At 41.7% G+C, this 26,295-nt stretch overlaps 1 protein-coding gene across 1 annotated transcript in view; it reads right to left on the reverse strand.

The window, feature by feature from the left end:
* The window catches only part of TCP11L1 (t-complex 11 like 1), a 38,499-nt gene that overhangs the window by 10,662 nt on the left and 1,542 nt on the right, over positions 1-26,295 (reverse strand). The window contains exons 2-8 of the mRNA XM_061610539.1: positions 22,832-22,946; positions 21,339-21,498; positions 18,605-18,737; positions 5,981-6,101; positions 4,107-4,327; positions 2,977-3,113; positions 813-1,000 (exon numbers count right to left, since the gene is read on the reverse strand). Of these exons, the coding sequence (XP_061466523.1) occupies positions 813-1,000; positions 2,977-3,113; positions 4,107-4,327; positions 5,981-6,101; positions 18,605-18,737; positions 21,339-21,492 (954 nt within the window). The 5' untranslated portion in view covers positions 21,493-21,498; positions 22,832-22,946. The remainder of the gene's footprint in view (positions 1-812; positions 1,001-2,976; positions 3,114-4,106; positions 4,328-5,980; positions 6,102-18,604; positions 18,738-21,338; positions 21,499-22,831; positions 22,947-26,295) is intronic.

Consider the following 26,295-nt stretch of genomic DNA (forward strand, 5'->3'; position numbering starts at 1 on the left):
AAGGAAGTACTTCTTTACTCAGCGCATAAACTATGGAATTTGCTCCCACAAGACACAGTAATGGCCACCAGCTTGGATGGCTTTAAAAGAAGATTAGACAAATTCATGGAGGACAGAGCTATCAATGGCTACTAGCCATGATGGCTTTGCTCTGCCACCCTAGTCAGAGGCAGCATGCTTCTGAAGACCAGTTGCTGGAAGCCTCAGGAGGGGAGAGTGTTCTTGTACTCGGGTCCTGCTTGCAGGCTTCCCCCAGGCACCTGGGTGGCCACTGTGAGAACAGGATGCTGACTAGATGGGCCACTGGCCTGATCCAGCAGGCTCTTCTTATGTTCTTAATGTAATAAAAATATTATTATGGAACTGATAGACTAGAATATAAAACAAAGATAATATGAAAGTAATTTAAACAGTATCTTAAAGAACAAAGATGTATTTTTGCATAAGCTTAATGGTGTTATAGAAATGATAACATATATGAAACTGTTTAGACAGTAACTATACCTTACCCTGCCTACAACCACTGAGAGTAAGGCAGCATTTGCTGTAGCTCCCTGCCATACACACACCCAGACACATCTTGACATCATCATCCAAACATATTGTATGTAGAACAAAGATTAGGGCCAAAGATGATAAGCTAAGGACCAATAACAAGCACATCCCACATTGCCAAGCGAAAGACAATAAACTACACTTGTTCCCGTCTTCCACTCAAGAGGACTCCCCTCCCCACCGTTCAAATGAATGTTTGAACCCACCCTCCAAATCCAGTTTTTTGTTATATTGATTACATAGACAAAAAGAGTTACCTCTGGAAAAGGCTTTTGCTGATGATCCCACTTGAGGAGTTTCAGGTATGCATGATTCTGCACAGCAACAGGGCAGAGCACAGGAGCTTTACTGGTAGATGTGACACCATCATCAATAGCAGGTACAACTCTGGATCTCAGGTCATCCATAGCTTCTTGCAGCCATTCCGTGACAAAATCTAAAGAATCTGTTTTGAGAGAAACTGACTTATCAGAGCATTTTCTTATGAACCCATTTCCCCTCCTGTTCATTACTAAATCTATATATATTTTATACCGCCCTTCATCAAAACTGATTACACAATAACAGAAAAAAACGTTTAAAACATAAGACATGCAAACAGACCATAACAGAAAAATAGATGAAAGACTGGAAACAGTACTTGGATGAACAGTCCCTCCTCCTGGGACCTAAAAGTAACATGTGGGCTCTAGAGAGGCCTCCTTGAGGTGGAAATTCACATTTGAGGAACCACAGCTTTCCCATTTAGCATTAGCCTCAGCACCAATGAGGGAGACATTTAGGGAAGGTCATCTGCCCTTAAGAGTTCAGGTAGGTTGAAATTCCAAGAATTCTATCCTAGAACCTACTGTTTCTGGGCTTTCAACTGACTTAACATTTTTAGTAATATCGAAAATTGGAGTAAAGCTAAAGAAGAACAATCATAATGCTAAAATACAATTTAAATAACATCCCAGAAGAATATAAAGATCAAATAAGGAACAGATTTGAGGCTTTAAACTTAGTTGACAGAGAACCAGAAGAACTATGGATTGAAGTCAGAGACATTATCAGGGAAGAATGCAAAAAGACAATACCTCCAGTTAAAAAGAGAGAAAGACCTCAATGGATGACTGAAGAAACTCTTAAAATGGTTGAAGAGAGAAGGAAAGCAAAAGGAGATAGAAACACAGTAGAACCCTAAATGCAATAATACAGTGACTAGTACATAGGAACAAAGAGAACTATTACAATAGTTATTGTATAGAAATAGAAGAGGACAACAAAAAGGGAAGAACAAGAGCCCTATTCCAAAAGATTAGAGAAATGAAAGGAAAATTTAAACCAAGAGTAGGGATGTTGAATAATCAACAGGGGAGCACACTGACTGACAGAGATAAAATAAAAGATGGAAGCAATACACTGAAGAACTCTATAAAAGAGATGCAAGGATGACAGATTCATTCAAGGAGGAACCATATGATGAAGAACCAGAAATTTTAGAATGGGAAGTGAGAGCTGCTCTTAAAATACTTGGAAGAAACAAATCACCAGGAACAGATGGCATACTAATAGAGTTGCTACAAGCTACTGAGACTGAATCTGTCCAAATTTTAACAAACATTTGTCAAGAAATATGGAAAACTAATGGCCCACAGACTGGAAGCATTCCATATACATCCCAATTCCAAGATCCCAGGGAATGCAGTAATTATCGAACTATTGCCTTAATATCCTGTGCAAGTAAAGTAATGCTCAAGATTCTGCAACAAAGGCTCTTACCACATATGGAAAAGACAATAATGCTGGGAAAAACAGAAGGGAGTAGAAAAAGAGGAAGGCCAAACAAGAGATATATTGATTCCATAAAGGAAGCCACAGACCTGAACTTACAAGATCTGAACAGGGTGGTTTATAAGAAATGCTATTGGAGGTCGTTGATTCATAGGGTTGTTGTAAGTTGAAATCGACTTGAAGGCACATAACAACATTTCTCCCTAAAACTGTGATGCAGCAAAGGCAGCAAAACTACACTCATTATACTGCTTCCCAGGGTCCCATTTATGTGGCTGGACATCTTATACATGCTTCATCAGAAATAACTCCCACTGAGTTCAATAGGCTTTTTGCCATTCATATAGAATTATACTAGCACATTTCTCAAATTAAGAGCTCCGTCGTTGGAGGCAATATGCATCTGAATACCAGCTGCTGGAAACCACAGGCAAGGAGTCCTGTGGTGTTCAGGTCTTGTTTGCAGGTTTCTCATGGATATCTGGTGGCCACTGTGAGAACAGGGTGCTGGACTAAATGGGTCACTGGCCTGATCCAGCAGGCTCTTCTTAGGTTCTTATGAACATCTACAGTGAATCAGCTTAATAAATTTGCATTTTAATAAACAAAAACAGATCATGTAGTAGAGGGAACTATCAAAAACCATACTTGGCTGTTTCTCATACAGTTCCTGAAACTTCTTCCTTTCATATTCAACTGACTGCTGCATTAAATGTGGCCTTATGCTAGTGACAGCAAAATTAGCCATGTCCATTTTCATCAAGTCCAACACAGAAAAAATTGCCCTGCAAGAATCAAACAGACATTTCAATCAGGCATGTAGAGTTACTTACTTAAAAGCATTCATAAACATCTTAATATTTTTAAAATCTCTAAGCAATGTACAGTATTTTAAAAAAACACTATCATTAAAAACATGTCTAAATGTCGGCAATAAATCCAACCACATGACCTAATAATGTGAAATATTTATCAAACATAAAAACAATAATTTAAAAAGTGAACTGCTAAGAAAAATAAAATCACATTTAGGTCATCTAAATGAAATTAAGCAATTATGTGGACAGTGCAAGGATGAATCTCCTTTTAAGGGAAGAGGAAGAAATGCAGTGCTTTTCAGAGAGCAATACTGCTAAAACATGCATTATATAGCAAAATTGGCTTTGGTATTTTTTCAGATCACTCTGACCCTTGCTCAGGTAAGACTGGGTCTGGGTTATACCACTTCAGACTGCAAGTGGGGCAGGGGGGTGTTACATGATTTAATGTTCCACCATACAAATAAATAAATCCTTCCTAACAGAAAAGTTGAATGTCAGACAAAAAGCTAGGCAAGAATGCTTTCCCTAAATATCTAGTTTCCTATGTGGAGAGATTCTTCTTTTTAGCAGAGGAACATTCAAGTGTAAACTTCCACCTAAGTCTGACATGCCAACTAACACAGGTTTACAACACTATAGGGAGATACAGGCATAAATACCACATTTTGAGAGTTTTTGAGAGTATACATGGTTATATTTATTTTCTGAAGGAGCTTGGGCAGGGATCCCAACTGCAATGCTTCAACAGAAGTATCCTTGATCAAAAAATATTCCCCTTATTATTTGCTATTCTTCCATTTCCAGCAATAACTTCCCCATTAAAAAAAATCCCCATAAATATCAACTCATTACCACATGGAGAATTTGTCTCACTCGCCAATGGTTATCAAAAATATTCAAAGGCACCTTGAACTGAAGAAGTACATCTCAGTAGGACGTATTGATTATTTCGAGTACCTGAAAAGGGGAACAATTTCATGAATGTCTTTCAGCTTCTTAATTTCCTCATCTCTAGCTGGAGCACAGAGGGTTCCCATCATGCCAATGATGAACTCGGCCAGCTTAGAAATGTCAAGGGCACCATTCTCTGCCTCCTGTTTTATCAGCTCCAGATCTAGTGCTTCAGTAATCTGATTTCTTAATCTAGTATGGCCAGGCAGCAAAAAAGACAAAAGAGTCTGAAAGAAAGCAGTGTTCCTTTGTTAGCTCCTAGTTGTAGCATGCTGCTGTATCAATCAACACTATTTCAAAGTGATTTACAGTTACAGCAATATTGCATTACCATGAAAAGTAAAATAAGATCAAATTATTAAGAGAGGGTATATACAGTGCCTTGCAAATCTAATCAGACCCCTGACTAATGCTCTCATACTTTTGTTCTGTATGATCTTTTATTTTGAAACACTGAAACTCAAAATCAGTAATTGTAAGGTGACATTGGTTTTATGTTGGGAAATGTTTGTAAAACAAAAACTGAAACATGTTGCTTGCATAAGTATTCAACCCACACACATTAATACTGGGGCAGATGGGGGGATGGGTAGAGGGAGGGGAAGTTCTGTTGTACACGTATAAGTCCTTGTGTGAACAGGATAACTTCAATGGATATAATCCTTGGTTTCTGGAGCAGGGAATACGTATTGAAGACTGGTGCATATGCGTGCATGCACACATCATCTCCAACTGGTGCATCAAAGGGTGGAACTGAAAGTTCTGCTCCATATCATGTCCTGAAACTCATGTGTGACATTCTCCTCTTCCAAGTGTGTCAGGAGGGACAATCCATAGGGGAGAAAGGGTGCTTAACCCTTCCTTCAGCTGCCACTTTCCCCTCTAGGATTTCAGACTGGTATTTCCATCACAAACATGGATCTGAAACAGAGATATGTAGGGGGTGGAGGAGGTGGATTGCAAGGGGAAAGGATCAGGAGAGGAAATGGTTAAGCACCCCTTCTCTTGCCTGCCCCTTCTTCCCTGCAAATTTCCCCCTTCCAATACCACTTTGCAGGGGAGAAGCAGTACACAGGCTTTCAAGATACGTGGAAGCATAGTGAATAGTTCTAGCCTGAATGTTAGTGGCAGCATTGAGGAGAGGAAGGAAAGATCTCATTCAATCAACTGGCAGAATACTATGGCCAACACAATTTTTCATTAGTGATAGGTCACAAATAGGGTTATGAGAAAGGAACAACTGCTTGCAACATTAATTTCAGAGCATTGTGGGGCACAGCTTACAACAATAAGTGAGTTGAGTAATTACTAAAGTATTCCAAAGCCATCAAAAGGATTCAGATGCTGCCCGCCACCAATCCATGCCATTATGGAACTGGTCAATGCTGAAGACAGGATACTTCACTAATCCAGTCACTGATCTAAAAAAATAAGAACTGATAGATCATACCAATAGTTCATCTAATCTAGCACACTGGCTCCAACAGTACCCAACCAAATGCCTCTAAAACAGGACATGATCTCTTTTTGCCTCTGAACACGCCCCACCATCTTTTTAGATTTATTTATTTAGAAAGATATTAGCAAACAGTACAGGAAACGTCCTTTTGGAAGACAATATATACTTGGACTTTCAAAATGCTAAAGGAACTTAGCAATCATGGGAAAGGAGGGCAGGGCCCTCTTATGGACTGGTAAGAAAACAGGAAGCAAAGAGAAGGAAGAAATGTACAGTTTTTGCAATGCAGAGCAAGAAATAGTGGGGGTCCCCAAAAAGCTGTACTGGGACTGATGCAATTTCAATTATTCCTAAATGATGCAGAATTAGATATGGACAATGAGATAGCCAAGCAGATGACAATAGATGATTCCCCTCTTACCTCTTTGATCTCTCCAACAAGTTTAACTGCATGATCATATGATGGTGGACCTTCTTTCAACTGGGTTTCCAAGCAATCCCAAAAAGCTTTGTGGACAATATCCCTTACTCTTCTTTCAAGGCTGACAAGCAACACAACACAAGGAAGAAAAGAAAACATTAGGACAGCACGGAGTTATAATTTAGAAGGAACATGCAAGGGAGGCTCTGTTGCAGAATCAAAGGCAAGACTGAGTCTGATGGCAGCAACAGTAACTCAAAAGTGCATCCTTTTCTTTGTGTTATGCACGGAGTGCCAGAAGGGTGGAGGGCTGCAGCCAACTCAGCTTTTGAGAACTCCCTCCACAGACAGGATACAAAGTATGTTACCAAATGAGTTGTTTGCATATGGGACAAAAATAGAAAGGGGGCAATGAACGAGAAATTTTGTGTACACGTTTGTGTATGTGTGAGAAGGGACACAGGCATTTTGATGGTGGCTGTGGAAATGAAATCACAGTTGATTGTGCGCACATTCTGATGTAATGGAAAATTCTTGTTCCTTCATGGGAAATCATTCACTAATAGGCAAAAAACCTTGTGGTTTAAAAACGTACCTATAGCCAACAGATATTTCTATCAAACTTTAAAAAGAGGGAAATTGGGCAGCTAAATAGTAAATGCACCAGGGGAGCAGGAGATCTGACCTCCTCTCTGAGATATTGGACTGCCCTACAAATTTGTCAAAATGAAAACACAATTTGGGTTGGTCTTAACAGTCCTATCCACTTCTTGTGTGGCTTGGAAGAATTTGGTAACATGTGCCTCTGAGCATATGGTGAGTGGTGGCAACATCTTCAATCAGCCCCAAAACCAGAAACAAGACATGTGCTGTGCTGATCTTGTTTTAGCAGGGACAAGGCAACAGTATTAAGACAGTTGATACAGTGGTCCCCCAGACAGGACCAACTCAGACCCATTTCGACTCTATCTCTGGAATGAGTTGCGTTCCATGAATCAGGATATGAATAGTTATCACAATCAACCCACTCATGTTTTAGCCACTGTCTGGAGTGAGTTAAAGTCAGGTGAAGCCCGTGGATCCTGGAACAAATTCAGACAACAGAACCCCAGAACAGATTCAAGTTTTGAGGGACACCAGAGCAGCCTGATAAGGGTGCCCTGTTTCCTCTGGTCCTCCCCAAATAATGAGTAAATTGAAACTTGAAAAGTGGGGAAGACCAAATGTTCAGGCCACCATTAGCAAACTGGGAACAGTGGCTAAACTTTTGGTAGATACAAAAGCTTTTCTTGATAGTGTAAGCCCAGGTTTGGCTTCTTCAGAAAAACCTAGCCAGGAGAAAACAAAGGGCCTTCAAGCCCAAATTTGAAGCCATGGGAGGAGTCAACACAAGAATTGCAAGGAAATCTTTCCTTAGACACTTTATCAGAGAGCTTGGAAAAGTTACTTTTTTGAACTACAACTCCCATCAGCCGAATCTAGTAGCCAGGCTGGCTGGGGCTGATGGGAGTTGTAGTTTAAAAAAGTAACTTTTCCAAGCTCTGCTTTATCATAGACCTCAACGTAACCACACAAAACCCTAAAGTAAAAGAGAAAACAGTGAGTCCTAAATGCACAAATACGGTAACAAATTCTGTTCTTGAGAAATGTGATAAGGTAAAGGAAAAAAGTTATTTGTATTTCGAAGTTGAAGGGAAAATTTCCTCAAGTACTCTCAAAGAGGATGCACAAACTGCTTCTGAGTGTACTAACCAAAGAGGAACATGTGAGGCTAGCTCTCACTCAAATGTACTAGGATTGCTTGATGATGTACCCATTTCCAGGAAAGGTACTTTGTTGCCTAAACTTGATGCCACATCCTCTAGTGGCCAGGAAAATTCATTGCAAGAGAAGCTGGTACTGCAAACAAAAAACCTGGCATTACTTTAAAATCTACCATTTTGGACCTGAAGAAATACTGACTTGATTATTTTTCTTAGGCTTCAAAACAACGAACAGTTACCTACTAATGAACGCCTTTGTTAATGCATAGTCTTTTGCTTGTGAACACCCTTTTGATCCAGGGGGAAGTCAAAGCTACAGCAATGACCTATCTCATACGTGAATTTACTTTGGAAATTAATGTTACTTTGCTTCCAAAACAGGAACTTGTTCCAGATGCTCTGCACATGAAAGCAGACCAAGATGCCTGCAATGCTAAACGCTTCTCTTGTTTTCTGGTAAAGGTACCATACCAGTGGAAGGTGAACCCACATGACCTCCTTTCTCCCTTCAGACTTAATTACATGAATGCATTTCAAACTCAGGGCTTTACTGCCCGAGGTGTAATTTGAAGGATAGCCAGTTACCTTTTTTGTATTAAGGGATGTTCTAGATAAAAAATGCTTACTATGGGGGGAGGGTAGGATAGGACAACCTCTACTTGTTCCACAGATACCCTCTCCTTTCAAGAGACAGTGAAGTCAATTCTGTTGTTATGTAAGAAGATATGAGGAATGGATCTAGGTCAGTGATCCAGATGCCAGTCATGGCCCATTTGAAAGTAAGATCCCATAGGATTGGCCTACATGAAGACATGACCTGATGTTTGCAACTAACTCAACACTTTGTCAGCTTTATGCAAAGAACAGTATTCTGTCTTCCTCTTTTGAACATAAGAACATAAGAAGAGCCTGCTGGATCAGGCCAGTGGCCCATCTAGTCCAGCATCCTGTTCTCACAGTGGCCAACCAGGTGCCTGGGGGAAGCCCACAAGCAGGACCCGAGTGCAAGAACACTATCCCCTCCTGAGGCTTCCAGCAACTGGTTTTCAGAAGCATGCTGCCTCTGACTAGGGTGGCAGAGCACAGCCATCACAGCTAGTAGCCATTGATAGCCCTGTCCTCCATGAATTTGTCTAATCTTTTAAAGCCATCCAAGCTGGTGGCCATTACTGCATCTTGTGGGAGCTAATTCCATAGTTTAACTATGCGCTGAGTAAAGAAGTACTTCCTTTTGTCTGTCCTGAATCTTCCAACATTCAGCGTCTTTGAATGTCCACGAGTTCTAGTATTATGAGAGAGGGAGAAGAACTTTTCTCTATCCACTTTCTCAATGCCATGCATAATTTTATACACTTCTATCATGTCTCCTCTGACCTGCCTTTTCTCTAAACTAAAAAGCCCCAAATGCTGCAACCTTTCCTCGTAAGGGAGTCGCTCCATCCCCTTGATCATTCTGGTTGCCCTCTTCTGAACCTTTTCCAACTCTGTAATATCCTTTTTGAGATGAGGCGACCAGAACTGTACACAGTATTCCAAATGCGGCCGCACCATAGATTTATACAACAGCATTATGATATCGGCTGTTTTATTTTCAATACCTTTCCTAATTATCGCTAGCATGGAATTTGCCTTTTTCACAGCTGCCGCACACTGGGTCGACATTTTCATCGTGCTGTCCACTACAACCCCGAGGTCTCTATCCTGGTCGGTCACCGCCAGTTCAGACTCCATGAGCGTATATGTGAAATTAAGATTTTTTGCTCCAATATGCATAATTTTACACTTGTTTATATTGAATTGCATTTGCCATTTTCCCGCCCATTCACTCAGTTTGGAGAGGTCTTTTTGGAGCTCTTCGCAATCCCTTTTTGTTTTTACAACCCTGAACAATTTAGTATCGTCAGCAAACTTGGCCACTTCACTGCTCACTCCTAATTCTAGGTCATTAATGAACAAGTTGAAAAGTACAGGTCCCAATACCGATCCTTGAGGGACTCCACTTTCTACAGCCCTCCATTGGGAGAACTGTCCGTTTATTCCTACTCTCTGCTTTCTGCTTCTTAACCAATTCCTTATCCACAAGAGGACCTCTCCTCTTATTCCATGACTGCTAAGCTTCCTCAGAAGCCTTTGGTGAGGTACCTTGTCAAAAGCTTTTTAAAAGTCTAAGTACACTATGTCCACTGGATCACCTCTATCTATATGCTTGTTGACACTCTCAAAGAATTCTAATAGGTTACTGAGACAGGACTTTCCCTTGCCGAAGCCATGCTGGCTCTGCTTCAGCAAGGCTTGTTCTTCTATGTGCTTAGTTAATCTAGCTTTAATCATACTTTCTACCAGTTTTCCAGGGACAGAAGTTAAGCTAACTGGCCTGTAATTTCCGGGATCCCCTCTGGATCCCTTTTTGAAGATTGGCGTTACATTTGCCACTTTCCAGTCCTCAGGCACGGAGGAAGACCCGAGGGACAAGTTACATATTTTAGTTAGCAGATCAGCAATTTCACATTTGAGTTCTTTGAGAACTCTCGGGTGGATGCCATCAGAGCCTGGTGATTTCTCAGTTTTTATATTGTCCATTAAGCCTAGAACTTCCTCTCTCATTACCACTATTTGTCTCAGTTCCTCAGAATCCCTTCCTGCAAATGTTAGTTCAGGTTCAGGGATCTGCCCTATATCTTCCACTGTGAAGACAGATGCAAAGAATTCATTTAGCTTCTCTGCAATCTCCTTATCGTTCTTTAGTACACCTTTGACTCCCTTATCATCCAAGGGTCCAATCGCCTCCCTAGATGGTCTCCTGCTTTGAATGTATTTATAGAATTTTTTGTTGTTGGTTTTTATGTTCTTAGAAATGTGCTCCTCAAATTCTTTTTTAGCATCCCTTATTGTCTTCTTGCATTTAATTTGCCAGAGTTTGTACTCCTTTTTATTTTCTTCATTCGGACAAACTTCCATTTTCTGAAGGAAGACTTTTTGCCTCTAAGAGCTTCCTTGACTTTGCTCGTTAACCATGCTGGCATCTTCTTGGCCCTGGCGGTACCTTTTCTGATCTGCGGTATGCACTCCAGTTGAGCTTCTAATATAGTGTTTTTAAACAACTTCCAAGCATTTTTGAGTGATGTGACCCTCTGGACTTTGTTTTTCAGCTTTCTTTTTACCAATCCCCTCATTTTTGTGAAGTTTCCTCTTTTGAAGTCAAATGTGACCGTGTTGGATTTTCTAGCCAATTGGCCATTTACATGTATGTTTAATTTAATAGCACTATGGTCACTGCTCCCAATCGGTTCGACAACACTTACATCTCGCACCAGGTCCCGGTCCCCACTGAGGATTAAGTCCAGGGTTGCTGTCCCTCTGGTCGGTTCCATGACCAACTGGTCTAGGGAATAGTCATTTAGAATATCTAGAAATTTTGCTTCTTTGTCATGACTGGAGCACATATGCGGCCAGTCTATGTCTGGGTAGTTGAAGTCACCCATTACTACCACATTTCCTAGTTTGGATGTTTCCTCAATTTCATATCTCATCTCAAGGTCTCCCTGAGCATTCTGATCAGGGGGACAATAGATCGTTCCCAGTATTAAATCCCTCCTGGGGCATGGTATCACCACCCACAATGATTCTGTGGAGGAATCCGCCTCTTTGGGGGTTTCGAGCTTGCTGGATTCAATGCCTTCTTTCACGTATAGAGCGACTGCGCCACCATCCTTCCGATATAGTTTATAACCAGGGATAACTGTATCCCACTGGTTTTCTCCATTCCACCAGGTCTCTGTTATGCTCACTATATCAATGCTCTCCTCTAAGACCAAGCACTCCAGTTCTCCCATCTTGGTTCGGAGGCTCCTAGCATTAGTGTACAGGCACTTGTAAGCAGTGTCTCTCTTCAAGTGTCTTTGGCACTTGTGGTTTGGCCTGTGGTAATTTTGCCCTTCTGAATTTATATCCTGTGCCCCTGCTCTCACAATGCTACTTCTAGGCCTACCCCTTTTAAAATTTAATCATTTCTTTGGTCTTTATCCCAGGGGGGAGGTTTATTCTGAACCGGACCTTCCTCAGCTCCTGTCGGGTTTCCCCCCTCAGTCAGTTTAAAAGCTGCTCTGCCACCTTTTTAATTTTAAGTGCCAGCAGTCTGGTTCCATTTTGGTTCAAGTGGAGCCCGTCCCTTTTGTACAGGCCCGGCTTGTCCCCAAATGTTCCCCAGTGCCTAACAAATCCAAACCCTTTCATCCGACACCATCGTCTCATCCACGCATTGAGACTACAAAACTGTGCCTGTCTGGCTGGTCCTACGCATGGAACCGGTAGCATTTCAGAGAAAGCCACCTTGGAGGTCCTGGCTTTCAGCATCCTACCTAGCAATTAATGCTCATCTCCTCAAGATATTTGGACAGCTTTGGTTACAAACTACCAGCCTCCAATATATTATATGCCAATGTTTACCTGTACCAAGGAACCAAGACCTAATTCCAACAGTGTTAAAGACTGTATTACTTTTTGCTGTAGTATGAACTCCCAGGGCACCATCTGAGCTAAACTTATCTTTGATATTTTTGGGAAGGACCACACCTGCATTTGACATTTTGAAGTGAGTGTTCTCCACATTTGGTGGTTGATCCACACTGTTACTTTAGTTTGATCTAAGAAGACAGTACTACTACTTTAAACATTGGAAGCGACTGTATTTGCTGATGCGTGCATTGTGCTTTTTATAATTTGTAATGACTTAATCATTCCGCCTTTACTATTTTTCATTTTTGGTAATTGTTAATCTTGCTTGAGATAGAGGATGTATGTGAGAGAGAATGTGGATGTGAATGGTATCATCTTACATCCCGTTATCTCTTTTCTTAATAGATATACTCTTTGCAATGTTAGTTACTGTAGAGTCTATTTTAAGTATATGACCCGTCTCTTCCATCTGTCAATTTTAGTATTTCTGTCATCCACAATCTCCTTTTAATTTGCCTCTGAAAAAGAACACAGTTAGTGAAAGTCACTGTTTGACAAGGCTAGTCAAGCAAACAGTGTATTCCAAGTTATGATGATCCCGTTGTGACCATCCTGATTTTCCAAATTGGAGTAGTGATGGTATTGATTGGTACTGTATGCTGGATTCAACGACTATTAGGCAGACTGGCAAAACTAGAAGACCAAATTGGTATGTTTGGTCTAAGAAGCCATTATTGATGTGGTGGACAACTGAAGAGACAGCATCCACCAACGGGGGGAGTAGTTGGCAGGCTGGCTATGAGCCTATAAACCTGAGAGACACTCCACCCCAACATGGACTATATGATATTTAAAATGGCTTCAGTTTGGTTCATTTTGCAAAAAGATGCTGCTTGAGACCTGATGGAAAAAGCAGCTGAAAGAGGTAAGCTTGTCATTTCAACCGAGAGGATGTTGCCAGTCACATGCACAGGACATGACCCTTCGGCAATCCAATCAATGCAATCCCAAAAGTAACTGTAAAAGTATGGCCCTCCAGAGAAGAGCCCATTGTTCAAATCTTATCAATCCAGCTAAAAGGTGAATGCCACCACCTGTCTTCACAAAAGAAAAGCCCATCACCCTGGCCATACGGCTCATAATAGGTATGAAAATTAAAGGATACCTGCCTGATCCAATCAATTCTGTACTCTCCATTGAGGCTTTTGTTCAGAAAGGTATAAAAACTGGAATCCTAGAACCATTTTCTGTTCTGGGTTCTGTTGTCCAGTTCCACTATGAAATCATCTGCTGAAGCACTGTTCTGGACTATGGGTCTTGGACACCCATTCTGCTAAATATCACTCTACCTGAAATCACCTGCTGAATCACTTAGCCAGCTAGAACCCAGAGATCTGACTCCCCCTGCTCTGCCTTCGCTGCTGAAACAGAGGTCCCTGCTTGCTGAAGCTGCTTCAGAAGCTCTTTTCAGGGCTCCATCACTTTTCCTGCTTTGCTCTGGACCTTTGCAAAGCAGAGATCCAAGAAGCCATTTTGCCTGCTGTCTTTGTTGCTTCCCTGGCCGGTCCAGGAGTTTGAACATGCTTCAGTTCTACTTCCAGATCGCCCATCAGGGCTTGGAAAGGTATATTTTGTTCTCTAGCCTGTCTTCTGGAGGTCCTTTCCCTACAAATTGTAACCACCACATCTGCTCCCTCTGCCTATCTTTGACTGTGTGTATGTGTTACTGTGTTTCAGAAGCCATGCTCTGGTCCTCTCTGACCAGCTGCGCATGACTAAGGCCTAGTCTGCAAAGTGAGCCCAGAGTAAGAGAGAGGGTAGGCTAGTGTACCTTGCTCAGTTGTGCTGAACTCAACTCCCCGCCCCATCTCCTCTTACGCCTTGTGTGCCTGCTCCTTTGTGTTTGCATGCTGAGAGTGTATGCGAGTTTAGTTATGATTAGGTTTATGTAACTAATTCCCTCACACATATTGTTACTGAGCTATCTCCACTGATGTCAATAGATATGTAATGGTACTGAGCTATTCCCCACTGAAGTGTTAAATGTATATATTTTGATTCTGTGTGTGCTCAATAAATATCCCCATGCTTAAGATCTGTGTGAGTGCAAGTTACTCGGTAAATCTGTCAAAGTGCACCAATGTCTAAAGATCCTAATTCACAACTTGTAGAATGTGTGAATGTGAAACATGTGTACAGAGGAGTCTTGCTAACACACAGGCTACACTTCTTGGAACACGGACTGCTGGCAAGTGATGGGTTGCACTTCACAAAGACTGGGAAGAATGTGTTTTGCCACAACATGGAGAAATTCATCAGGAGAACTTTAAACTGAATCCTAAGGGGGAGGGAGACAGAAACTTGGTGGTAACGACTACCAAAGGCTTGTGCACAGAGGAACTGAGGGAATGGCTCTAATGGGGCCCAGTAATAGTCTTTTTAATGTAGGAAGGAAGCCAGGCCATAAATCATATGGTCTTCGATGTCTCTATACTAATGCCCTGAGTATGGGAAACAAACAGGATGAATTTGAACTCTTAATACAGGAGAGTAAATACAACTTGGTAGGCAAAACTGAAACTTGGTGGGATGACTCCCATGATTGAAATACAGCAATTGAAGGCTATAATTTGTTCAAAAAGAACAGAAGGAATAGAAAGTGAGGTGGAGTTGGACTATATGTTAAAAATATATATTCCTGCACAGAAATATAGGAGGATGAACTTGGTAGCTCCACCGAGAGTATCTGGATTAAAATAAATGGGGCAAACAAGTAACATGGTGGTTGGAGTCTACTACCAAACACCCAATCAAGGATGGAACTTTTGCACTGCAAATTGCCAATGTTTTGAGGAGGCATAACATAATAGTAATGCAGGACTTCAATTACCCCAATATCTGTTGGGAGACAAATTCTGCCAAACATGGCTCCCACCAAGAAATTCCTGACATGTTGGAGACAACTTTCTCCTACAAAAAGTGAAGGAAGGACCTAGAGGATCAGCTATCCTTGACTTGAGTCTAACCAACAGAGGTGACTTGATGGAAGAAGTGGCAGTTATGGGAACTCAGGGGGTAAATGGCATGTTATACTTGAGTTCTTGATTTTAAAGGAAGCAAAAGCTGAGAGTAGCCATATGCATACCCTGGACTTCAGGAAAGCTGATTTTATTAAACTCAGAAGAATGGTAAGGAAGGTTCCATGGCAAGCAACCCTAATGAGAAAATGGGTCCAAAATGGGAGTTTCTAAAAGAGGAAATTCTAAAGGCACTATGACAAACAATTCCATCAAAGAAAAAAGGGGGGAACCAGCAGATGAAGCCAATGGTTTCACAGAAAGGTTAGAGATTATCTGAAAACAAAAAAAGACACATGCAGGAAGTGGAAGGAAGGAAGGACAGGCCACAAAGGAAGAGTACAGACAGGTAGCATGGAATTGCAGGGATGGTGTCATGAAGGCTAAAGCTGAGAATGAGCTGAGGTTAGCGAGAGATGTCAAAAGCAACAAAAAAGCCTTTTTCAGGTACATCCATAGTAAAAGACTGAGAAATGGTGGAAGAGCTACTCAATGAGGATGACAAAATGATAACAGATGACAAAGAAAAGGCCCAAGTGCTTAATTCCTACTTTGGCTCAGTCGTCTCCCAAAAGAGGGTTTATGACCCTCCGCGGAAATGTGAAACTGAAGGGGCAGGATTGCAGCTTGAGTTTGACAGACAAATGGTCAAAGAATGCCTAATCATTTTGAATGAGTTCAAATCTCCAGGACACAATGAACTGCATCCTCGAGTATTGAAGGACTAGCTGAAGAACTCTCTGAACCGCTGTCTATTTGCAAAATTGTGGAGGATGGGTGAAGTGCCAGATGACTGGAGGAGGGTTAATGTTGTCCCTATCTTTAAAAAGGGCAAAAAGGAAGAACCTGTGAACTACATACCAGTCAGCCTGACATTGATCCCTGGGGAAATAATGGAGCAGATTATAAAGCGGTCAATCTGTAAGCACCTTGAAAACAATGCAGCGATTACTAGAAGCCAACATGGATTTATCAAGAACAAATCCTGCCAAACTAATCTTTTCTCATTTTTTGATCTGGTAACTTCCCTGGTAGACTGTGGGAATGCTGTAGACATAATATATCTCCACTTCAGCTAAGCTTCTGACAAAGTGCCCCATGATATTCTGATTAGCAGGCTAGCTGAATGTGGGCTGGATAAAACAACTATCAAGTGGATCCACAGTTGGCTACAGAATCATACTCAGAGAGCTTATCAATGGCTCCTTCTCAATCGGGGAGGAGGCAATGAGTGGGATACCACAGGGCTTGGTCCTGGCTCCAGTGCTCTTCAACATTTTTATTAATGACTTGGATGAGGAGGTGCAGGGAATGCTTATCAAATATGCAGATGATACAAAATTGGAAGGCGTAGATAACATCTTGGAAGACAGAAACAAAATTCAAAGGGACCTTGATAGGCAGGAGTATTGGGCTGAAGACCACAGAAAGAAATTTAACAGGGATAAGTGCAAAGTTCTACATCTAGGAAAAAGAAACCAAATGCAGTTATAAGATGGGGGATGCATGGTTCAACAATACGACGTGTGAGAAGGATCTTGGGATTGTCGTTGATCACAAGCTGAAAATGAGCCAACAATGTGATGTGGCTGCAAAAATGGCAAAATGCTATTTGAGGCTCCATTAACAGAAGTATAGTTTCCAAATCGCATGAAGTATTGGTTCCCCTCTGTTTGGCACTGGTTAGGCCTCATGTTGAGTACTGCATCCTGTTCTGGATACGGCACTTTAAGAAGGATGCAGACAAACTGGAACGGGTTCAGAGGAGGGCAACAAGGACGATCAGGGGACTGGAAACAAAGCCCTATGGGGAGAGACTGAAAGAACTGGGTATGTTTAGCCTTGAGAAGAGATGGCTGAGGGGAAATATGATAGCACTGTCCAAGTACTTGAAAGGTTGCCACACAGAGGAGGGCTAGGATCTCTTCTCAATTGTCCCAGAGTGCAGGATATGGAATAATGGGCTCAAGTTACAGGAAGCCAGATTTCAGCTGAATATCAGGAAGAACTTCCTGATTGTTAGAGTGGAACAACAATGGAACCAACTACCTAGGGAGGTGGAGGGCTCTCCGATGCTGGAGGCATTTAAGAAGCAGCTGGACAGCCACCTGTTGGGTATGCTTTAATTTGGATTCCTGCGTTGAGCAGGGGGTTGGACACGATGACCTTGTAGGCCCCTTCAAACTCTATGATTCTATTCCCCTCACACAGTTACAATCCCCAGAAGAGGGGCTGACTGTTAAACCACTGTGGCCACTGGAGCTCTGGCAGAGGACAAGGAGTCTGCTAACAACTCTCACCACTCTTCACAAACTATACTTCCCGGGATTCTTTGGGAGAAACCATTACTGTCTAAAGTGAAATAAAGGTCTGGCATGGGTATGGCCACCTGGTTATCCAAAATAAACAGCTGTGAGTCTGGCTTTTAGAACACTGACAGTTGGTTCTTACTGAGCATGCCCATGCTCATCATTGACTCCAATGTTAAGTTTCTTAAATTAATTAAAAATCAACCAGGTATTTTTTTTTACTTTTAAATTGCAGAAGATAAAGGTCAGAGTGTGGGGCAAGGTCAATAATAGGATTACAGGTACTCTGTCAACATGACTGATTTTTAATTAATTTCAACAAATTATGAGACCACTGACACAAAAAGTCCCACAGTGGTCTGGATTTTCCCCCTCTTGTTTTACACTTTGAACTCTTGATTCTCTCTGAGCGTTTTGTGTATGACCACGAAAACTTAAGAGAGCTGTTAAGCAAGCATTTCTGAGTTCAGGACTGTAAGTTTTGTAAGGTTTTGTTTTGAAATGAGCTTATGGGAAGTAGCAGAATGGCATGGGGGTATTTTCAATTTAACATTGCAGAATGCGAAAAATCCATGCTGGCTATAGTATACAGCCATTCTTATGGCTGTATAATGTATGGAGGAATGCTGTTAAAGAAACTTTATGTCCAAATGTGAACATAATGTTCCCTTACTACACATAGAATATAACACTTGAGCTGGATGTACAGAATTAATCTTCATGGCTCTATGAGCCTATCCCTGAGAGCCCCCTGAGGAGATTCCTGATCCCATGCCTTCTGTGCATGGTAAACAGAAAATGGTTTACATGCTTATGTTCTCCCAATAAATGTATCATCAGACACAAGGTGTTCCATGTTTCTCATTCCCATGTAAAGAAATAGGGAGATGCTTTAATTGCTCTGTTTTTCCCACTACTGGAGCCACTAGTTGTGTCTGCTTTTTTATATACAAACTGGTGCTCATACACAACAATACTAGTGCTTTCACCTTTTTCTGCCTTTAACAATAAGCTTCTTACCTGTTTTCTGGCAATTCAGCTGGCTTAATTTGGAAGTCTCCATTGACAACAATCTCATGGGCTAACACCATGTTAGTAACACCCTTTGCTGTTTCCATCAACTCCTCCACTGACACAAACTGAGGAGGGCTAGCTGTAAGGTAATGAAATACACTTCAGCAAAATATCCTATTAGTTTATAAATGGTCAAGTTAAGGCACAATCAAGAGGCCAGTTGCCAAGGCACAGGCTGTGACATTGTGTTAAGAAATACTGACAAACCCCTTTTTTATGTACAGAGATTTCTATTCATTCTTGTCTATATCTATCTATCTACATATATTTTTGTAAGCTGTCATGCCGCCATGCGTGATGGCAGCATTCAATGGGGGGAGCAGGAGGACAAGCGAGGACGGCCGGCAGACAACCAAGGACAGTAGGCAGGCACACATGCATGCAAGGTGGGAGAACGAGGAGGACCAAGTCAGCCACAGAAGAACAGTCAGGACAGCCTGGGGTAGCTCCTCACCAACCATTCTGCTCTGCTGTTGTTGCCCAACCCCCAACCTCACTGACAGCCTCAGCAGCGGAAGGCAAGGATAAGGGAAGCAAAAGAACAGCAGGAAGGTTGCTCAAGTGGTACCCTCGCCACTCCCCACTGTTTATGTGTCGCTCACCTCAGCTGGCCACCTCCCTTCTCCTCTCAGGAGAAGGTCTAAAGGGGAGGAGAAGAGGGTTGACCTGTTTCGGGTGAGGGAGAGAAAAGGAAACTGAGCAACCCATTTGGTGGGGAGGGTGACTTGTTTGGGAGTCCCGGGGGGGGGGGGAGTCTGGGTGCGGGTTGGGAGTCCATGTGTGTATGTGTGTTCCTGAGGGGTGGGGTTGGGAGTCCATGCATGTGTGTTTGGGAATCCCTCTTGGTGGGGATGGGTGGAGAGTGAAGCAAGAACGGGGGCTCAGCTCCCCTAATTACCAATATATTGTAAGCCCCAGACAATCTCCATGTTGGACTTTAGCAGAATATTTCAAAGATTACCTAAAATTATTATGTTGTAGAGGTCTTTAAATTGCCCCATGCTGCCATGCAGACAAGTGCAATCTTGTCTGGGGCCCAAACTAGATACAAGAGCTGCAGCTGTTCATTTGTCTGCTCCATTCACATACAAAGCAGGAATAGATGCAGCCAAATTGGTGCAAAGGTAAGGGGAAAATGAACCCTGTCCTTTGTCTTGCTCTCTTTATACACTTCTCTCCTAGCACAATCACTTCCAGTTTTGGAACTGGGTAGAGATAAACATGCTGGGGGGTGAAGCTGTATGGGGAGGGAAGGGGAGCTTCATTCCCTTCACTTACATCCCTGTTTCATTTAAAAGTCAGAAAAATCCATATCCCATTTTATACATCCAGATGCTTCAATTAACAAAGATGACTGATCCCATCACATTCAGTATGGCCTGAACTGTTCTTTAAATTCACTATTCCTAAGAATTGATAATAACGTACAATCAAAAATACAACTGCAGACAGTAGAGAGAAACATTCACTGAGTTTCAGGAAAGTCCTAAAAAAAAGCTCATCATCCTTTCCCAACTTGGTGCCCTCCAGATGTTGTTGGACTATGACTCCCATCATCCCTGACAACTAGCCATGCTGACTGGGACTGAGGGGAGTTGTAGTCCAACAAGAACTCTGGAGGGAACCAGGCTGAGGAAGGATCTATATATTAATAAAGATTAAGCAAGATCCAATCAGAAATTGCCACATTCAGTCATGTAACCTTCTGGTGTGGTTTGCATGCTATCATCATGTTAGAAGCGACATAAGAAAGTGGGCTGTTAAGAGGAGATTGTTTCTCCTCATTCAGCTGACAGAAAAAAGTAGATTTGGTCACAAAAAGGACAAAGTGAAGGCTGCCAGAAGGAGAGAATGTGTGCTGCAATAACATCAAATAAGGAAATTGCAAAGGAGAGCTGATAAAAGGAACTGAAAGAACCCCCCTTCATCTGTACGTGAGACTTTGCCGTTGAATCCACTACAACCTTGGAAACAGCCAAAAACCCAGGTTACCGTCACCGGAAGTCATTAGGCACCAAGCTGAAACTTTTTGTTCACTCAGGCCATTGGTAATTAAGTTACCTCCTATGGTGGTGCTCATCTTTTAGTGGGGTGGGTAGGACTTAGTCTTTATTAATACATTGTTGGATGAGCATGTTATGTATTTTGTATTGTTGATTGTTTTGATTTTTTTCTGGTTTTAAGTTGCTTTTAATTGTTAGACTTCATCTTGATACGTCGCTTTGTCTTTTGTATAAAGCAACTGACAAATGTATTTAATCATCACCATCATCTTCTCATGATACAGGCCAGTCATTTCAGGAAGAGATTGAAGGGCAAACCAGGAAGAATATGAACTCAAGTCCAGCTTCAGAAAATCACAATTTTAAGATTGGACTACTTTAGATAAACAAGGCAAACAGGCATAATTTTAACATTAGGTGTCAATCTGATGGCTCATTCCCTCAATGTGCATTGGAATATGTGGTGCAATATCACAAAGGGAGATAAGACTCTGGTCCTGGTCCTGTACTATTACTTATTTAAGAAATACAATTTATTGAAGACAAAATGGGCATACTATTTTGTTCAGAAAAATGTTCCTTTTATGGTAGAAAGCTACCTAGGTGTAGAGAGCTACTGGAGGATATTTTGCTTTTGATGAGGAAAACAAGTTGTTTGAAGAAACACTTTTGCTTACCCTGAGGTGTATTGTCTCTGCTGGGACTTGGTGTATTCTGTCGAATTTTCTTTCTGACAGACTGTTCTGAGTTATCCAAGTTATCCTGTTGATTATCTTTTGATTCACCTGATTTTCCTTCACTTGTACCTGGCCTGTCTGGGTCCTGGGACATTCTCAGCTTTTTGGATTAAGAAGAATGGAAGAAATTAAACCAACTCACACATTTGGCTACAAGTCACTGAGCAAATGAGACAACAAGTGATGTCAATGAGATTTATCTTTTGTCTTCCCAGGAACAGGCATGGGATGTTGCCTCTCATCACTTAGACCAGAAAATGAAATCCAACATAGTAGAGACTATCTTGGATATACAAAGCAGGCCAACTGCTTGGTTAGCTAGCCTAGAAGAGACGCTCTAAGCCAGAAAAATGGCTGCAGGATGGAGAAGAAATGCCTCACACAACTCTTGCTATAAAACCTTTCAAGAAGAAGAATTACTCAGATGTACCAAGTGAGAATTCAACAGTCTGAAAATGTTTTTCTGATCTTTTAACACTGTAATTCTATGTTGGCATTCAGGAACACTATAATTGTGTGATGCTGGACAGCACATGCTTGCCCCATACGTGCCCCTGCACTGGCTTCTCCACAATGCCATCCATGCAGTGATGTCACACCTGAAGCAGGGCAGCCTTTCAAATGTATGTAGGCTGCCCAGTGAATTAGAACTCCAAGTACTAAGGCTTCCAGTTCACAGGGACAGCCTACACATATTCAGCAGGGTACCCCACTAGACATTCCCCAATGCACGGATAACATTGAGGAGGGGCTGGTTGCACCCTGCACAACAATGGGGGCAAGCTGAGTGAGCACAGCCCTGCTTTCCAGTCTTACATAATCATAGTCACATGATCATGAAAGAGGGCATGAGCTGAATGACAGAATGTTACTGGCTACTGAGAAAACTGCTCTCAGTTAAACTGGAGCAACTCCTCGCATGCCTGTTACAGGGGTGCTTGCCTTGCCTCTACTGTTCCACTATTGCTCTTACACACAATTGCCTGGCCACCTTAAACAACCAGAAATTCCATCTGGCTGAGTGAGCAGTCTGCCAGAAGAGATGTGGAGGGAACTGCCCCTTCTTTGGCAGGCTACTGTATTTCAATGCTGTGAGTAGAGAAGGGTGCTTAGTCTTCTCCCCACCCACCATAAAAACCATGTGGGCTTCATATACCTAAACTCCCAACAGTTGAGTTGCTGCTTACTGGGAGGGAGAGAAGTGAGGTGGCAGGGGAAGGGGTTGGCATGATGCAAATGCACTGGAGGAAGTTTCAGATTAGCTCTGCCAGTGCATTTGCACAGCACTGACCTCTCTGCTGCCTCACCCTCGTACTCCCAGTAAGTAGCAGTGACCCAGCTGTCAGGAAAGCCACCCTACCATGCTACCCACAGCTGCCCAGTACCCTTTGGGCTCTCCACTTTGCCATATAAATGAACTGTCACACACTTACTTCTCACTTAATGTCGTTAGACCAAGCCTTCAAAATATGGGGATAAGTCAGAAAGCCAGCAAACCGTGCGGTGGGACTACAGTTTCAATACCAGCAAAGCCAAACAGCCAGAGGTCTGAAAGGAAGCCACAACAGAGTTAGGTTCTACAGTAGCAAATACAGAACATCATTGACTAAGGATAGATGCATAGAAATTTGGCCCCCAAGTCCTGTCATCAATCTCTTATTTGGAAGGAGGCCCCATTTGTTTAAATACATTTATAATTATATAGGCTTAAGAATGCAGGCTGAACAATACATAGGAATTTAAAGGTGTCTGTCTCCCTTATGGCTGGATCACACTGTTAAGTTTTCCATTTGAAGTGCTCTGCTATTTTCATTGCAATGTATATGTCTGTGTATAGAACAAATGCTAATTATTCTGTACTCACAATGCCTCTAACAAACTCATTAGCATTATTTGAAAAGTGTTGGGAAACCACTTGGCACTTTTTGCCAAGTTTTCATCAACATAACTGACTCTGTGTTAATATTCAGAAGTTTCTCTCCCCAAGAAATCCTTTGCACTAAGTTTACCAGCAAGTTCAAACTTATTGCAATGTTTTTATACACTTCATAGCAAAGGGCAACTCAAATTTTCACAAGTTTGAGTCTCAGGATTAATCTTATGAGTTTGCATTTGTACAAAGGTTTCCCAAATTCTGAGCACACTGAACCAGATTCTAACAAAGGCAGCAAGCCATCTCCAAAACTAAAAGTATGCATGGCTGATCTAACACTAGGCTTTCCAGTTCTTCATATATTTCATGTTTCATATGCTAGACAAAAGCTTCTAAAATAAATAGAAATATAATGGCAGACTAAGTTTATTCATATTATCTGTGAAGGTAGAATTGTGCCTGTCTTCAGTTTCAAAAATAAATGTGTGTAGCATGTGTTGGAGAAAGAATTTATGGATTAAGCAAAGAGTTTCACCAAATACGCATGAAACAAAACAAGTAATTATGTAGGATTATAGCATGTAGTGCTGCTATTCTGTTACCCCACTTTGAAAACAGAAATGACTGTGTAGGCAATAAGGAATTAAAATGACCAGTACACACGAGTGTCCTGTTTTACAACTCTAATAAATAATTAAAATTGAACATCCCTAGCTATCCCCATGACTTAGAGGTATTTACAATTCATAATAAGCTCCCTGACGTCATATGTGCCTGAATGACTGGGCTATCCATAACTGGCCAAATTAAAAGGTAGCAAAGTTACAATGGATTCTTTTGAGCACATTCAGCAGCTGAACTTTGTTGTATGACCAGCAGTTCTATGGCCACTGACATCACGGATTCTTTTAAGCATGCCTGGCATAACTATCATGTAAGTGAAAAAGAATCCAAAATGGCAACACCCAATGTCTCACCATTCTCTTCCAAGAAGCTAATTTCCCGGAGGCTGAAAACCAAACGAGATGCAAACCTTGCAGGCCCAACTTGGATCCTGCCAGATCCATATGAAGTGGTAGAGAGGCAGCTGAAAATGCAGCACGGACATGTGGGTGGGGGAAAATGAACCTCCCCCCACTCCTGCTACCCAGAGTGAAATTGCTGCACCCCAGCTGTTTTTCTCCAGCAAGCATTATTTTTTTTCAGAGCCCCACTGGAGGGACAACAGTAACACCAGTTACTGGACAAAAAGAATGAAGAGATTTGGGTTCCCCATCCTTCCAACCCATGATCCACTTTCAATCTTGCCATCCACTTTACATGGATTTTGTGACAGACTTGGTCAGACACCATTATGTCAAGTGTGGCTCACTCACTATTTTTCACTGAGATGGTAAAAACTATGTCTGGGTTGTACCACCTCAGACTATAAATTGGGGTTCATATGACTGAATGCTCTTCCATGCCAAAAATAAAAGCGGGGGGGGGGGATACCTGCACTAGATGTAAGTGAGTTGAGTTCTAGCTTACTCTTATCCCTGACGTGTTTTTTAAATGTGAAATCTGCTACCTCATTATTCTTTCCCATGGAGTTGTCAATATTTCCTTCCTTATAATCCTGGTATCCTTTCCCCATATAATTCTTCCCCTTAGAAGAAAGTGCTTTCTTTCTTCATCATTCTTAGACCCAATCCTTCTCTCTCTCCTCCCCAGGCCAATTCCTTTTTCATTCAATATTTTCTTTCCTATTTTAGCCTTTTCAACTTCGCTTTGATCCCCCCCCCCCAACACACATTGTTTTCTTCCTTTTTATTCAATAGCCTTCCCGGGAAGTAACAGGGCTTTTTTTGAGTTAGGGCTTCATAATGTCAGAACCTTTGGCAGTGCTGCTAATGTGCACACTAAAACAAATATGTAGCACTTACAATAATGGTAACAGCATCTATAGGCATGTGCAGAATGCATTTCTCTCATCACTGGATATTCACAACCACCAGCCATTCATTGAAAGAAGGGCACACATGTCTGAGACTATAATTTCGTGCTAGGTTTGACCCCCGCCACCTCCCAATTAACCAGTGCCTGAAAGGCAGGCAGAAGAGGGAGAGGACAGAAACAGGCCAGTACACACCAATGAAAATAGAATGCTGCCATTCATGTCTCCATTTTTGCACTGTAGTTTAAATAGAAATGTTTAAATTGGGACCACATGTGATTCTCAAACTAATTTCATATGGCCCTCTGTAAGCAGTCAGTTCAGACCTCTGGGAACAGCAACTTGTCCCTCCTTCAACAACTCACATGGTGTAACAGAGGGAGAGAAAGAATGGGATGGCCCAGGACACTGCTGGCTTTCACTCACTCCCCACCCCCAGTTTGAATCACCCACGTACAAACCAGGTAGCTTTACTAGCATGAAAAGATGAACTGATACTATTCTTTCACTCACTTTTTCTGCTATCACACACAACCATGCGAAAGTACACAAGAGCTTGGAAATAAAGCAGCAACATTTGAAAACCTTTTGTATAGTCCCATTATGAAAGGGTTTACAGTATACAGCATGTATTACAATCAGGTTATTCTAGAGTCAGAGTGTGATTTGACCAAAACCACCAAAAAAGGGGGGTGGGAAGGCATTTCTTAGTTTTTATTTATGCTACAGCATGACTATGCACTTTCCTAAAAGTCTATACTGTATAAACTATTAAAATATGACTCCTCAAACAAGTATGCAAAATTTAGGTTAAACTGGGAAATGGAGTTATTTCAGTTACACTATACCTTTCCCAATGTGACACAACTTCTAAATAGGCACATATAAGAGAGGTTTGAACAGGGTTTGCAACTAAGGATTACAAAAGTACTAGGATATTTCTTTCTGAGGAGCTGCAGAGTTATGAAATTAAATATATCCATTATGTTCTGAAACAAGAAAAATCTATAGATAATATGGTAAGAACAATACGTTTTCTAGTATCGATCTAGCAGTGAAAAGACAGATGCTGCAATCCTATACACCTG

The sequence above is a fragment of the Rhineura floridana genome, chromosome 2 (assembly GCF_030035675.1).
Source record: "Rhineura floridana isolate rRhiFlo1 chromosome 2, rRhiFlo1.hap2, whole genome shotgun sequence".
NCBI classification, from domain to species: domain Eukaryota; kingdom Metazoa; phylum Chordata; class Lepidosauria; order Squamata; family Rhineuridae; genus Rhineura; species Rhineura floridana.